This window comes from Conger conger, chromosome 8 (assembly GCF_963514075.1).
Source record: "Conger conger chromosome 8, fConCon1.1, whole genome shotgun sequence".
NCBI classification, from domain to species: domain Eukaryota; kingdom Metazoa; phylum Chordata; class Actinopteri; order Anguilliformes; family Congridae; genus Conger; species Conger conger.
The window spans coordinates 53,315,842-53,329,593 of record NC_083767.1 but is presented as its reverse complement, the minus strand read 5'-3'; the positions used below and the strand labels follow the sequence as shown (position 1 = coordinate 53,329,593).

At 39.7% G+C, this 13,752-nt stretch overlaps 1 protein-coding gene across 1 annotated transcript; it reads right to left on the bottom strand.

Moving 5' to 3' along the window:
* On the bottom strand, positions 1-2,861 carry pex26 (peroxisomal biogenesis factor 26). Its single transcript, XM_061251828.1, has 5 exons — positions 2,476-2,861; positions 2,061-2,207; positions 1,589-1,914; positions 777-932; positions 1-368 (listed from the first exon to the last, which is right to left on the bottom strand). The coding sequence occupies exons 1-5, from the start codon at positions 2,691-2,693 to the stop codon at positions 265-267; spliced, it is 951 nt and encodes a 316-aa protein (XP_061107812.1). The 5' UTR covers positions 2,694-2,861; the 3' UTR covers positions 1-264.
* Positions 2,862-13,752: the final 10,891 nt, after the last annotated feature.

The window sequence follows — 13,752 nt, the reverse complement described above, 5'->3', positions numbered from 1 at the left end:
TTAAATAATATAGCATTTTAATGCAGCATTAATCACAATTACGACACAAACTATAATTCAATGCAAAATGCTGTACAAATAAAATAAATTAGTCAACATCAATTTTTTATATCATATTAAACACAATTATAGCACAATCATCGGTTATTCAACGTGGAAATCTTCAATCTTCCATAGCCATAGACTAAGTAGTCCAGATCCACCAGTTGATGTTAGCATACATGCCGTCTTTCTGGGAAATGGTTCAACGCAGAAGATTTTGGCTTAGCTTAAAGAGCTAGCTCGATAGTACGGAGCAAACATGGTATCCCACATCTGCCTAAACATTTGCAGCAGGCGAGAGATCCAGGGGAAGGATGGCGGCAGAGCTGCGGGAGAAATCACACCCAAAAGGACAACACGTCACGCCAGACAATTGCCATTTCCAGTACTTACTGTAAGATAGTGGAAAACAGTACAGAGTTGAAAATAATGGCTTGACTGTCATTTGTCCAGACAATAAATTAATATATCATTTTATTTTTGTGTTTGTTTGCTTTACAGCCCTTCAAACATTATTATGGGAATAATTTCACAGTAACCTACAACTTCCCTATATCTTTATTAAATATTTAAAATGAATAATTATTTTAGAAATTGTCTTGTTGCTTTAGAATAGTCAGGATCTGAACATCTGGACTGACATGGATGACACCGATTCACGTTAGCCTGTTAATTCACTGTCAGCTGCTTATCCCCATACGGTTTGCCGTTGGAACATCTTTTCCGGTCATCACCTGAGTCCAGCCGGACTAGAACCAGGTAGAGTAGGAAGGCAGCCAGCAAGGCCCTCCGGAGAGATAACGACCACAAGCCTCTCTTAGCCACTGAGAGCCCTCTGTGCATCAGCCTCAATAAGACTTCCAGCCTCCGACTAGCAGCACCAGCAACACCTGCACATACGTAAATACAAAAAAATTGACATGGTAATATTGGAACAGGCCACACTGGAAGTGCAATGCATTATAAAGAGAGTGCAATGCATTATAAAGAGAAATGTAGTTATTTTCATTAAAGTCAACATTTCTGAGTCACTTACATGAGGAGACAGGATTTAGCTTTACCGCTGATCTTACCCTTCTCACCAGTAGCAAAATAAGTAAGGATGTAGGCAAGCAAGTAATTTTTATTTTTTTGTATTGACAAAGTTCTTTAATGTGGCAATTTTCTAAAATAAATCACTCGGGGAGCATAAAAACTAGAATGTTTGGTCATTTAACACACGCATCCAAGAAAATTACCATTACCAGGGCCTGGAATAAATCCACATTTGTCCTTAACTTTGTCATGCCTTTCCTCCCTGAACAGGTCAGCTATATTAATTCTGGCAATTGCTCAATTTGGTAAACTCTATATGAAATAAATGAAACATCAAAATTATGGACAAAAGTTCAGTGATCATAGACACAGCGGGGCCCATCAGTACTGCGCTCAGTGGGGCCCACCCAATACTGCGTTCAGTGGGGCCCATCAGTACTGCGCTCAGTGGGGCCCATCAGTACTGCATCCATTATGCCATTTTGACGGAAATGCAAAGAGTGAGGCACACCTGCTTGTGTGCTGAGCTCAGTGCTCACTGGACTGGCCGGGGGGCCGGCACTTGGACTCTGCCGTCCCTGGCTGTGTCCCTCCTGACTCTCCACAATTTCCAGTGCCGCTCGCCTTTGATCCTCGTTAAATGCAGTGCCTCCCACCTCTCCCAGCAACAGCTCACGTGCTTCTCCCAGTCGACCCAGGGGCAAAAGTATGTGTATGAGGTACAGCTCTGCAACAGTCCCATAGGCTGGTATGCTTCGGTTGGCATGGCACTTGAGCCAATGACAGCCCACTTCCTCCATTGTAGCTGGTTCCCCCACTTTGGCATAGAGGAGTATGCTGGAAATGCATATAATCCAATAACAATTACATCCAAAGTATGCTTGTTATATGAGAAGACTTTATTATGCCATTGACAGACGGACTGCAGTTTCAGTTTTACAAACAATAGGAATTTTATGACCAAACGGTCTATATACACTTACCACATCTGCACAATTTTGACTGGCATCTTTTCCGGGCTACCATATTGCTTAAGTACCCATGTGAGGACCCTGCGCCACTGGTTGAGTTCAGCCAATGCTTGGATCCCCACCACACACAAGGCTGCTTTCAGCTCTCCATACCTGAAACTGCCGGATAAACCCAGCTCACATCAGACATCTGCACTACCTGTAAATCTCATGAGGTGTCTGATAACATGACCAAAATATTTCCTATACTTCACTTATTTAAGCGCCCTCTTTGTTTCTCCGGCATTTCTTTAGACCTATATCTATATATGCCTGTATGCCTTCTATAGAACAGACTGAACACAGAGAAGTGTTAACACATCGATGCATGAGAATATCAGTGATCCAAGTTAAGGTCAATGTGAACAGTAGGCTGTGCGTAGGCTACCTGTTTTCTCCTTGTTCATTGTGGTTGCTGAGAACGTCCAGCCCTCTCTCGCACGTCTCGACAGCTGCTTGGAAATCTCTACGCACCATTAATTGTTCGGCGGCAGAATCTAATAACCCAACTGTTTGTGCCGAACCTGAACAAAACGATGGACTATTTAGACGAACCGAACCCAAACTGCGCCCGGGCGCCAGGGATGTGGATGAACTGCTCCTCATCTCGGAGAATAAATGTTAGCTCAGTGCTCAGATATTGCACATTGCGTTTCCATTATATTCGGATATAAAATTCACCGTCTTGTCAGCTTGCCTGACACGTCCAGTTATTATGAAAACTACAGCCACCCGCGTTCACTCACGGACACTTTTGTAAACACGGAAGTGCCATAGCGTTAGTAGCACAGCTATCACGATAATTTACAGCGCCCCCAAGTTGTTGGCTGATGTAAAACGCATAGAGCATATAGCCTTCACAATTAAAGTATTATATATTTTCATGAATAAATATGATAAATATTACAATATTCAGGTGAACAAATGATTTAGCAGTGTCACCATGAGATTTCAATAAATGAATAAATAAATGAACAGCCACGGTAAGTGCTGCAGGGAAAACTGGCGTTGTGACCATGTAAAATTAATCTGAATGACAAGCAATTCACCCTAGTGTTTGGATTGGGTAAAATTGGCCCACTTTAAACTTTTAGGAAGAATACGACTTTTTAGAGATGTCTTTCAAAACCAGTCTAAACCACTTGGTTCTTGTTTTGCGTTTCTATTTGTCGTTCTGTATTTATTTTCTTTTTTTTTTAAAGATAAGCATAATATATGCCCCATGCCTTCATGATAGTACATTTCTATGTATAATTCACACCTTCACACAACTGAATGACACTTTCATTGTAAAATGTGATAGCAGAGGTTAATGTTTTTTCTATTGTTATTTGCATTTGCATTTATTTATTATACATTGAGTATTTTTGCATAGATTTTATTTCTGTATTGCTTTAAAATCCAGATAATATCTTGGATATTATTTGACTCTTTTTACATTAAATTACATTTCGAGAGCACTAGAAATATCGCACCCCGTAAAATCTAGTAAACAACCATGGTCACTAGAAAGGTGGATACGAACCACAATGCTTTGCGACTAGCATTCCCCTAACTTCATTAGGCCTATACACAAACCTTTTTTTTTTTCATTCGCATTTTAAAATGTGAGAGACTATGGTGCAGGAGAAACCCAGCTGAAACCCAGCTCTTCTGGGTTTTTCCACGTTGATGACAAATAGGTTTCCATTGAGCATTATAATAAAGTAGTACACCTACCCTAATATGACCTAATACCTATTCGTTATTCAATAATCCCCCAAACCCTGTTTGTTTAGTAAATGGTGTTGTTTGTTAGCTAGCTCTAGCTATGTCTTATAGCTAGTTGACAGGTGCATCTACGTCAGGACAAATAGAGGTAAGAGAGGCAATAGGGAGTGCTACAACTGTTAACATAGAATATTTGCAAATATGGTTTAACGCCCCGCGTCGCGCGTCAAATGTCCCGGTTTTTCACAAATCAAATGTGGCAACCCTAGTTGACAGTAATGTTATTTGTAACGAACTAGCTGGCCACATCCAGTCTATCAACTAGAAGCGTTCAACAACATTCTTCTAAAGCCGTGTCCTGTTCCAAGTTTCGGATATAAGTGTAGGGGGTTGTCTTTAAGATGTTTAGCCTACTCAGATGTGTTCTTTTACATAGGCAAGAGCATACGTAGCTTTAATATCTCTGGAGTCATGTTTTAAGAACAGGCTATATGGTATGTTTGTTCATGGTTTTGTGGCTATATGCAGCAGCGCGTACCCTACATGATTATGCTGATGTATTGCAAAATAAGACTTCTGCTGTCCGAAGTGACCGTTTATTTAGTAAACTATATAGCGCATTCACTAGATAGGGATTCAGTAGACATTCACTAGATAGAGATTAGTAATGAGTGTTTTTTTATTATTATTATTATTATTATTATTATTATTATTATTATTATTATCAGTAGTAGTAGTAGTAGTAGTAGTAGTAGTAGTAATCAGTTTTGTTACGCATAGTTCAGAACAATTAAATAGAATTCCAAGTGCCTAGTAGAGTCATAGGGGAATTGTGATGACATAGTAGGATATAAGGCTTTTATAAGGATTTTCCTTGATCTCTTCAGCATATTCAGATGCACTTCGTTCATGGCGGTTGTTGCTTGGACTGTGTTGTTTTTGCTTTTTCATTTTTGGGTACTACAGTACACTGACATATACCCCGGCTTCAAGAAAAATGGTAAAGCAGCGCCACTATACGAATAACGTAACATAACGTAACGTCATTGCATGCTGTACGTGTGAAACTGCATCGCTTATTGTTTAATTGGTTTATAAATTATAAATATTACGTAGCCCTATCGTGTCAACCAGGTGTCAGAAGTGTTAGAACAAAGAAAGCTTACTTAATATTTATTTAGGCTATTTATTTTATGTATTTATTTCCCCAGTAATTCCATGTTTAATTGGAAACGTGCGGGAGGCCAGTGGACTTGGCGTCCAATTGCTTTCCACTGAAAATGAGTGGGTCAGATGGGAAGGAAACGTAAGTAGCTAAAATACGTATCATCACAACATTCTGAATTGTGACTGTTATAACCAGAAAATTAGTAAAACCACTATTACCACCATTTTTCCCTAGGGTGTATGTCAAGCTGAGGATCTAGATGACCCGCTTTGGACAGACGGAAAACTTCCTGAGTTTTCGACCGCAGTAAGAATAATTACGATCTTTTAGAACAGCTAGAATTAGCTACTTTTTACAAGGTTGAAATTGTGTTTTATGAGTTTGTGTTCAGCTCATACAAATCCGTATTAAATACTGGACGTAAATACCCTCAAATTAAAAACCTCATAAATCACTGTTTCATTTCAAATCCAATGTGCTGGACTACAGAGGCAAAATAACAGAAATTCGTATGGACTGCGACTGTAGCTAACACCTTCTTTTTTTTTGGTCCAGTTGATGGTCATTCCACCGAAGGAGTTTCAGACAGACTCCATATTAATGTGGATGGCCGCAATGGGAGTCGCCATTTTGATCTTTTCAGCAGCTCTGGCCCTTATCTGGGGAGCCGCAGCCATCGTAAGTCTTCATTCATTTTTATCTAAGTCCTAATAGGCTGCACTGATCTGCATTACTTTGCATTGTATGAAATTATTCATTTCCATTGATTTTCCATTTGTCTTTTTATCTAGGTCACAAAATGGATGTGCCTGGGTAAGTTTTTTTCCAGATAGTCTTTCAAACAGCAAATTTTCAACATCTTAGATGCCATGAATGCCATAATTTAATGTGTGACATGGTTTGCTTAATTTTATTTTTTTTAGTCAAGGAAAATGTGTGGCTGAAAGAGGAAAGTGATAAATTGAGGAACACCTGTGAGGCGTTGCGCAACGCACTGGATATACGTGAAGGGGTACATTTCATAATTCCCCCTTTTAAGTACATGTTGGGTATTAGGACCACCTTTAGTAAAAAAATACACACTGGTCAAAAACATCTTTAGCATTGCAAGAGAAGCACCTCAGAACATACAGTAATGAACTAGCATTTGTATGGACTTCTAGGCAGGAATTGGCAGCTGCTTGTCTTTGCCCCATCACAGGAATCTCAGAGGGACATCTATAATTTAACACAGCACATGAATAAGGAAATGAGCGATTTCAGTGCTACAGTGCAACAGGAAATAGGCAGCCAACGGGAACGGATTAAATCCATTTACCGCACGTATGACTCCATCATAGAGCTGCAGAAACAGGAAATGGATGCTCTACGGCGGCAAGTATCAACCAAAATACGGTCCAGTCAGGGCTGGCTTCTCACGCTCCAACCTTTACACATGAGAAGCATGCTTTCAGCTTTCAGATCTTTGTTTCTTTCAGGATCAAGTGTCTTTGCCAAAAAGTATGGTTCATTAAAGGTCCAATAGGTAAAGAGAGGAATAGCAGAAACAAACACCTTCAAAGCACTACACTGTTTATCCCTCCCCCTTCTCTGTGAACATTGAAACGCCATTGGCTGTGGCAGTTAGAACCAATTTTCAACCAATGAGCGTGAATTATTGTACAGCTATATGATGTGCCAGCCTGTCAACTGTACATTTTGGAACTATAAACGCAGGCAGAGGGTCAACATGTCAGTGAGCCTTTTTCAATGATAGGAAGGGATTTACAATGGTCTTGTAACAGTGTTTTGAAACACAAATCTTACCTATTGTACCTTTAATAAACAATTTTTAAAAATCCAAAGCCATAGTAAACCTTGCCGCCGAATCCTTCTGCTGGAGATGAAATGTTTTAAATTGTGCGCAGCTGTGTGGAGAAACCAAGGTTTAATTTAGCTGGAGGAGTTATGGTGAGAGTGAAGGGATAATATGAAACCTCTATGCTCTCTGTGCTATAGGAAGCTGATTGAGGAGCGTTCTAATAATTCAAGGAATGGTAAGCAGGAGGAGGTGGTAGTAACCATCCAATACGAATGCAGTGTTGCATACATGTCATACCGGTAATGAAATTAGATTTATTCCCATACAGCAATTCATTGTAAGAATTTGCCTTTCAGAAACCAACATCATGATTTCAAGATGCTGGATGAATTAGGAACTGAAAGTAAGTAGTTGAAGTCCTGTATTATAATAATTGTAATGATGGCAATGGCCTGTGCAGTGTAAGACCAAAGACCATGTTTTAACTGTGTTGTAGGAAGATGGTCCAGCCTGAGATCAAATGGACTACACTAGACAATTTCATTCCCCTTCAAACTGAAAGTCTGAATCAGTAAATGGACTAAAATTGACAAATTAATTCCCCTCCTTCAAACTGAAAGTCTGAATCAGTAAATGGACTAAACTTGATCATTGTTTTACCCTCCTTCATACTGAAAGTCTGAATCAGTGAATGGACTACACTTGACAATTTCATTCCCCTTCAAGCTGAAAGTCTGAATCAGTAAATGGACTAAAATTGACAAATTAATTCCCCTACTTCAAACTGAAAGTCTGAATCAGTAAATGGACTAAACTTGATAATTGTTTTACCCTCCTTCATACTGAAAGTCTGAATCAGTAAATGGACTACACTTGATCATTTCATTCCCCTTCATCAAACTGAAAGCATCAGGATTACCAAAAAAGAGAAAGAGGCAAAGGATGACCAAAAAAGAGAAAGAGGCAAGAGTCGAACACTCCCCCCCGTTTGTGATTTTTTTTTGTTTGTACGCATTGTTTGATTTGATTAAAGGCTTTGCAAAACCCCAAACATGTACTCTTTTTTATTGTGTTATTTTATGTTTTTAACAAGAAAAAAAGGCTAGTAGAACTGACTTCTTTTGTGGTTCAGTAGCTGAGTCCTGTTACCAGGACATTGATAGTACCCATCTTGTGTCATTAACCAGGGTTTTGTGTGACAGAACATAGTTGACGGCATTGACATTCAAATGAGTGGGCATAAGCTGTCCATGGTTACTGAGATTGCAACTTTATCGTATACAATCATATAGCTCCTGTAAGGACTATCCAAAGGCTCAACCCGGTGGAGCAGTTTGCTCATTTACACACTTTCCTTAAAAAAGCAACAGAGAGCTAGATAGGTGCATTTTCCATTTACATTAACATTGGTACACAATTATCCATTTGTTCCCAACTAATTCCTCATTTAAAATACAGAATCTGTGGCTATGTTAGCAGATGTCATTGCTCTGGTGACCAATCACCAGGAAGTTCCCACTCATGAATGATCAGACACAGTACAGACATCTCACATTCTGGCACACCTTCAAAAGACCTGCACCTTCTATTAATTACCTTTCAGTCTTTATCAAACCCCGAAGGACTTTGCACATTTGCACATCTCTTGAGTTAGTACATTACATTTTACATTATTGGCATTTGGCAGACGCTCTTATCCAGAGCGACGTACAACAAAGTGCATATCCATAACCAGGGATAAGTTCGCTGAAAGACCCTAGAGGGAAGTACAATTTGAACTGCTACCTGTACAACAAAGATAAGGACGAGGGCCAAACAAGAAACAAACAAACAGCAAAAGTGACCAAAGTTAACTATCAAAACACTGCTTACCTAGCCAACTAAAAAATACCGATACACTAAGCAAGTCACAGAGACAACAATTAAGGTTCACAGGGAGGTAGGGAGGGATGGGGAGAGAAGGCAATGCAAGTTTCCAAATGCAGCAGCTCGGTAATTAATGTTCATTATTGCCTGAGTAATCCCGGTAGGGAATTATATGTGCCTGTGGGGGTAGAGGCTTGGGGGCAGGGGGGAGGAGTCTAAAAGCAATTTGAATCCATTTGTAAAAGCTGCCTCAGGCAAACACATGATCTGTGGGGCAATTATTCACATGCTTGCATAACACAGGATGGGGGTGCGGGGGAGAGGGAAACTTTATGTGCCTGTGACCACAGAATTTCTATAGTAACCAGATGACCAGCTCCTGCATTCCTTTTCTGAATGCCTTCCCCACCACCAAATAGGCTACCTTGACTTACTGTATACACCAATGGCAGTACACTTGTAGGGAAACAATGAATGTCTTCAGCGTATCAATAAATAAATGTAGCTAGAGCATTATATTACCAAAATAATAACATATGAAAAAGTATAATAGGATACTAATATGATCCAGAATTTTACAGCAACAGGGTTAGCCGTTCATTTTTAAGCAGCTGAAATTAACAGCGATGCATCATGTGGAAGTTTCAGCACTGGACAGCAAATATACGATCCATCCATAGCTTAGTCTACAGCAGACTACTTTCGGTAGTGGCAAACCTCTCAGCCAGGCTTGGTTTGGATGTCCTGTCTTTATATTTTTAAACGAAGTGTAGCTACTGTAGGGTACTGTAAAACTTTTTACTGTAAATTTACAGTAATTTACTGGCAGCAGCATCGCCAGCAAAGTACTGTCTTTTTCACAGTCTCTTACTGTATTTTAGAATTACAGTATACTAATAAATGTGCAGTTCATTACTGTATTCTAATACATTTACAGCACAATACTGGTCACAGTTTTGTCAGCTACTGTATATTTAGAGTATGTGAACTGTATTTGAATCTGCAGTATGTATCCTGTATATAATGATAATTAAAGAATGTTACTGTAATACTAGTACTAATAATAATAATAATAACAATAATAACAATAATAATAAGGAGAATAATAATAAGACGATGAAGAAGAAGAAGAAAAAGGGACAATATTCATGTTAAAATATAAATTTAAAATAAAAAATAAAAATAAAAACATGTCACCAGTGCAACACAAGCAAAACTAGACCTTTACTCCCTGACTGTTTACTTTTCTTTGTTTTGTTCTTTTGAAAGATTGACAATTTTTTATTTAAATGACAATATTTGGTAACTCACTGTGACAATTTAGTTTTTGTGAGAAAGAAACAGCAAACAAATGGCTTTTAGGTAACCTGCTGCAGAACAGTTTGCATGACTATTACAGTAAAATGAACAAAACTGAACTATGCAACTGTACAACAACGTAAAACAGTTTAAATAAGAAAAAAACACTGGGCCTTCAGTCACTGAGCGAGGGAGTGAATAAATAAGTGAATGCATGTTTGAATGAGTGGCTGGATAAGATAGTGTGCGTGTGAGAAAGATCCGACAAAGTCCCACTTGAAGTCACTGAGCTTCTTGATGAGTGTGCAGACATGCAACACTGATGTCGCCTTCTTTTGGTAAATGGTTGGAATTTATATAGCGCCCTTATCCAAAGCGTTGTACAATTGATGCTTCTCATTCACCCATTCATACACACACTCACACACCAGCGATTGGCTGCCATGCAAGGCGCCGACCTGCTTGTCAGAAGCATTTGGGGGTTAGGTGTCTTGCTCAGGGACACTTCAACACAGGCGGGGGATCGAACTGGCAACCCTCCGACTGCCAGACGACTGTTCTTACTGCCTGAGCCATGTCGCCCCCTTTTTGACCATCTTCCCGCTCGTCTTGCTTTGCACCTTCTCATGGCTTGCTTTTGTGCCCCTCTCAGGATCTACATCAATGCAGGCTCTGGAAAACAATATAGAACGACAAAAATATTATTATTTTAGGTGATATCAATGTGACATATCAAGCAAGGGCCTGTACAGTACAAGGTAGTGGTGCAGAATATTGAACCAGATATTGGACGTGGGGGGTCCTTTTTCATCTGTTGTTTTGTCTGTTACTTTTGGATACTGTATTTGTACCTTCATCTCCAGTATTAAAAGTACTTTTGAGAAAAAAAAAGAATATTGAACCATGAGATTTCACACTAATTATCAAGTTACACAGAAGAATGCAATGGAAAGGAAACAGTATTAGCCATAACGATATTCGAGGCAGGAGTAATGTTCTTGAGTCAGTACCAGTAGTTATCACTAGGTTATTGGACAATGGCGATGTATGAAGAAAAGTAAATCAAGTCAAGCTCTGTGGTACAATGTGCGTGAAAAAGCTCCCACCTCTGAATGAATTCCAGTGTGCACGCTGCATCATGTTGATACTGAAGGCTGAAATTGTTGTACGAGAAGACGACAGCAAGCCCAAGCACACAGGAAGTTTCTTCACACAGCACCTTATTTTCTATGCTAATCACCCATCGCTGCTTTGTCTGTGTCATTGGACCTGAAAAAATGATTAACAGTTTATAGAAATGGCAAAAATTATGCAATCAGTCTCTTCTGATCATGTTTGTATGAAAACGTGTGACAAATAGATTACTACAAATTTGAGTGATAATATGTAAAAGGCCATGTTTGACCAGTAGTATTGTTTCAATTAGACAATACAATAGTTACTATAGTACTATCAGACTACAGGAGATATAACAGTCAAAACCATAATTTATTTTTGTTCTGTTTATATTGTTCTGTATTGTTGACAAATAAGTTAGATCACATCTGCTTTTTAAACTCGTTCAAGTTAAATGGAATGCAAAAAAGCAAGGTAGGCTGAAATTTAATTAAATATTCCATTGGCATTGTTCTTAGAATTAGTTTGTTTGTTGTATAGAGCAGTTACTTAAGAGTTAAGAGGCAAGTAAGAGGAAATCCTGTAAAACCTAAGTCGTCTAAAGTGCCCTGAGTTCTAAAAAAAAGTCCTTAAAAAAGCACAGAAACAAGTTAGTAGACCTGGAATTTTAGAATAATGGAAGGAATTAATGTAAGGAAATAAGAAAATGTCTAACTATAATATTGTCTAAAACACACTGTGACAAACATAATCTTACATCAGTCTGGATGATAAAAGCATCCAATGGCTCCTTGAAGTGTGCCATTTGAATGTGCAGGATGTTGGAAGGAGTCACATTGCAATCAGTGCTGTAGAGAACAGCCTTTACATCATCATTTGTCAGGTTTTCTTTGAAGAACTCCATGATGTTTCTGCCATGCTCTTCAAGAAAAGCCTCAATCTTTCGGACTATTGGAACATCGGTCAGAAGTTCAAAGAGAGTGCACATACTCCTTGGGAAAAACAAATATGGCCATTGCTGCTTCAGGTCATCCAAAGATGGCGCTGGATTAGCATTTATCATTTGCCATTGCAAGTAATATGTTGTTTCCATAAGCTTTAACAATTCTGCCCATTCCATTCCTGAGGAACCTTCACATGAAAAGAGCTCCATCAGCTTTTGTCTCTTATTTTCCAGAGATTCTTCTGTCTCCTCGGGTGGAAGCTCAGGCTGCCATAGTGTCTGCAGGTCCTCGTTGTGATTCAGCCCCAGGCTGCCATAGTGTCTGCAGGTCCTCATTGTGGTTCAGCCCCAGGCTGCCATAGTGTCTGCAGGTCCTCGTTGTGGTTCAGCCCCAGGCTGCCATAGTGTCTGCAGGTCCTCGTTGTGGTTCAGCCCCAGGCTGCCATAGTGTCTGCAGGTCCTCGTTGTGGTTCAGCCCCAGGCTGCCATAGTGTCTGCAGGTCCTCGTTGTGGTTCAGCCCCATTTGTACCCTTTGATGCCCTGCAACGAGCGAGGGTGTTGTTTCTGTTCAAATGTTCTATGCGTGTCTTTATTTGACACAGAACCTGCCCCTATAGTTGTTCTTCCATCATCCATTGTATCCACAAATGGCTGGGGGATACTGTCGCGCTATGTCCCTTGCAATGATGAGGCACTGGGCTCTGCTTGGATTCACTTCAATTTTCCGCATGTCATCAACAATCAAGCCGATCACCTGTCACCTATCTGCTGGTGAAAGCCTTTTTCCACTCTGGATGGCTGTGCAGTTTGTCCCAGTTTACTTTAAAAGTGTCAGGCCAGTTTGCCCTTGCTGGCAAGGGTGATGCTGGAGGAGAGGACATGGGACTGCTTGAAATTGAAGAGCTATGCTCCAGCGGGATGCATACGGACATCTGCCTTGGTGGGGCAGAAATGGACACAGGCTCTGGAATGGGGAAAATATTAAATTAAAATGTATATCTGGTAACAGCTCTCACTCTCATTTATGTTTGCATTGAGGATACATTATGCTCTTTCACTATGCTAATTTCAGCCTCTATCTGATTACACTATGAAATTGTATGTTCTCATCCTATTTAATTTTCTCTACCATATGATTTGCTTTTCTTATTGCATCTTTTCTTAGTGTATTTTTCCCATCATATGTGCTCTTCTACTATTTGGCTATTGCAATTATATATTTCATGTAGAAATTATTTTGGAAATAAGAAAACATGACTAGCATCTGAAACCTTAATTACCTTTATGTTTCCAGGCATCCAGAAGTTTTCTGCACTGAATGGGCTTTATGAACTCAATGTCTTGTTCACTTACATACTGCAGGTCTTCCTCCGTCTCTACTCCTTGCTGTATCAGCTCCTCCACCATACGACCTAGTGACTCTACAGGGATACTGGGAAGTATAGAAAGGATGCCCTCCCTGATCAGATCACTAGGTTCCAGCATCCTATAGACATGGAAAAGAGTGGTGGAGTGAGATCACTGACAAGCCAAGCATATACTCTGGCAGAGGATAGTAGTCTCGTAGCATTTTATGATCAGTGCACATGTTACACGTACCGGGCGTGTTACGCATAGACAGTGATATTGTTCGCTAACTTTCCCAATTTAACAGGAAACTAACGTAGGGCTAACGTTAACTTTGCTAACGTTAACTTTGCTTAGTAACGGTCAATTAATTCAAATAAGTTATATAGTTAGCTAGCGTTCGGAGCATTCATA